The 2,500-nt window shown below is 39.9% G+C and overlaps 1 protein-coding gene across 1 annotated transcript in view; it reads right to left on the bottom strand.

Annotated features, from left to right (window-relative positions):
• Positions 1 to 2,500, bottom strand: part of Lar (tyrosine-protein phosphatase Lar) — a gene marked incomplete in the record, with an annotated part of 1,013,982 nt that overhangs the window by 145,772 nt on the left and 865,710 nt on the right. Inside the window, 2 exon segments of the mRNA XM_070135894.1 lie at positions 605 to 758; positions 1,716 to 1,840. Of these exon segments, the coding sequence (XP_069991995.1) occupies positions 605 to 758; positions 1,716 to 1,840 (279 nt within the window).

Raw genomic sequence — 2,500 nt, 5'->3', positions numbered from 1 at the left:
TGAAAATGGGGACGATGAGGAAGAGGAAGAGGAATATGGAAATAAAAACAAAGACATAAGACAAAGACGAAGACCAAAATGGAAGATTATTAAACCCAAAACAACCACAATGCCAGGCCAACTAATGAGGACACCCGCTCACCACCTAAAAAACAAAAAATACAAAATAAAAAAATAAGACAATGAATAATAAAAAAGAAGAGGAAGAAAAGAAAAAGAAGAAAGAAGAAAAATTGAGAAAAAATTAGAAGAAAAAAGAAAAAAAGAACAAGAAAAAGAAGAAGAAAACGCAGTATAAGAAAAATATAAGAACTAAAACAGAAGAAAAAATAAGAAATAAGCACACCAACCGGACATCCCCCGACTCACCTTGAGAACCGCACCCTGCCAACCCCCCTCCCCCTCTCCACAACCCAAACCATCCCCGACTCACCTTGAACAACCCCACCCTCCCAACCCCCCTCCCCCTCCCCCCAACCCCAAACCAACCCCGACTCTCCTTGAACAACCCCACCCTCCCAACCCCCTCCCCGCCCCCATCCTCTCAACCCCCCCTCCCAACCCCCCTCCCCCTGCCCACAACCCCAAACCAACCCCGACTCACCTTGCACCTTGACGGCGACCTCCTGCGTGACGAGTCCGAGCGTCGACTGCGCCTGGCACGTGTAGTTGGCCGATTCCTGGATGTTCTCGAGCACCAGGACGTTCTTGGTGATCAGGTTGTCCGTCATGTCCTCCGCGGGGCCCTGGCGGGAGTTCTGAGTCGCGAATATTATCAGGGACTTGGAATGCGGGAGAGGGTGTGTGTGCGTGTGGGTGTGTTTGTGTTTGTGGGTGTGTTGTGTTTGTTTGGGAGTGTGGGTGTGGGTGTGGGTGTGGGTATGGGTATGGGTTGTGTTGTGTGTGCTTGTGTGTATGTGTATGTGTATGTGTATGTGTATGTGTATGTGTATGTGTATGTGTATATGTATATGCATATATATATATATATATATATATATATATATATATATATATAATATATATATATATATATATATATATATATATATATATATATATATACATATATATATATATATATATATATATATATATATATATATATATATACATATATATATATATACATACATATATATATATATATATATATATATATATATAATATATATATATATATATATATATATATATATATATATATATATATATATATATATATACATTTAAATATACATACACTATTGCATGCTGAACAAAAGCACAGACACAGTAACGTGTGCACACAGATAAAATGAAACACAACTAGAATAGGAAACTAATAAATGTCGTGACATTTCGAAACCAGCAGTTTCCTCTTCGGACGAAGCAGAAAAACCGCAATGGCATTTTTTACTTCGATCCCTTGTTCGGTTCGGTTAGTCACGACTTTGACTGTTTCTATTATATCTCAGTTTCACTTCACAAATGCACATACGCACACAAACACAAACACACACGAAATAAGTAAACAAAACTTATAAAATATTACAAAATAAACCTTATCACCAAATTTATTATAAAACACAATATCCCAAATCAGAACCTATCCAACCGCGTGTTCCCCCGGGGGCGCCAGGCCAACACCCCCGCAGGAACACGCCGAAGGCACAGCGGCCGAGGCAAGAGGGAGCTCCGCCATCGGTGCCGTACTCTGCCGTACTCTGCCGTACCTTCTTCCACTGCACGTACGGCATCGGCGAGCCCACGGCCACGCACGGGATGCTGAGGGATTCGCCGGGCATGACCTCGTAGACGGAATCGGGGGGCATGCTGAAGCGAGGGGGCACGCGGCGCACTGCGAACGAGAAGAAGAGACGAGTCAATAATTTGTCATTAGCGCTGCTTCTATTAATTACGCGCTGTGAGGTACCGTCAATGGCATTTGTTCATAATGAAGATGTCTGTTTTGCCAAATATCAATTATGAACGTATCTGCTTGTATTGGGACTGTCACTCTTTATTAATTAATCATAATGAACTTGTCTGTTCACATCAACCATCCGCTATGATCGCGGCTGTCTGCATTAATCAGTAAAAACGAATGAATTTCAGATTTAGCATTTAAAGAAAAAAATCTGCAAATTCTGGGGAGGAAAAACAATGTAAATAATGCAACACTGCAAATTCTCACAGCGCGTTAACACGTGACAAAAAAAGCTGATAATCACTTTGAAAATGTTAAAGGAATCTGCAAAAAATGAATAAATGAATTTAAAAAATGCAATGGGTGATTAACCTGCAACAAACTAACGAACCCGATGCAACAAACAACATAATTACGGATATAAATAGTGCCTGCAAATCCTATGTGCAGCGATAAATAAAAACACTGCAATGCCCAAACCCATAAACAACACTAAAATATATTCATACACATAAATTCAATATATATATTTATTATCCAACATATTACGGTTAACACAAACAAATCCGCAGGCTATGATTAAAAGACACA

This window comes from Penaeus vannamei, chromosome 21, assembly GCF_042767895.1.
Source record: "Penaeus vannamei isolate JL-2024 chromosome 21, ASM4276789v1, whole genome shotgun sequence".
Taxonomy (NCBI): domain Eukaryota; kingdom Metazoa; phylum Arthropoda; class Malacostraca; order Decapoda; family Penaeidae; genus Penaeus; species Penaeus vannamei.
This window is presented reverse-complemented; position numbering and strand designations above follow the sequence as displayed.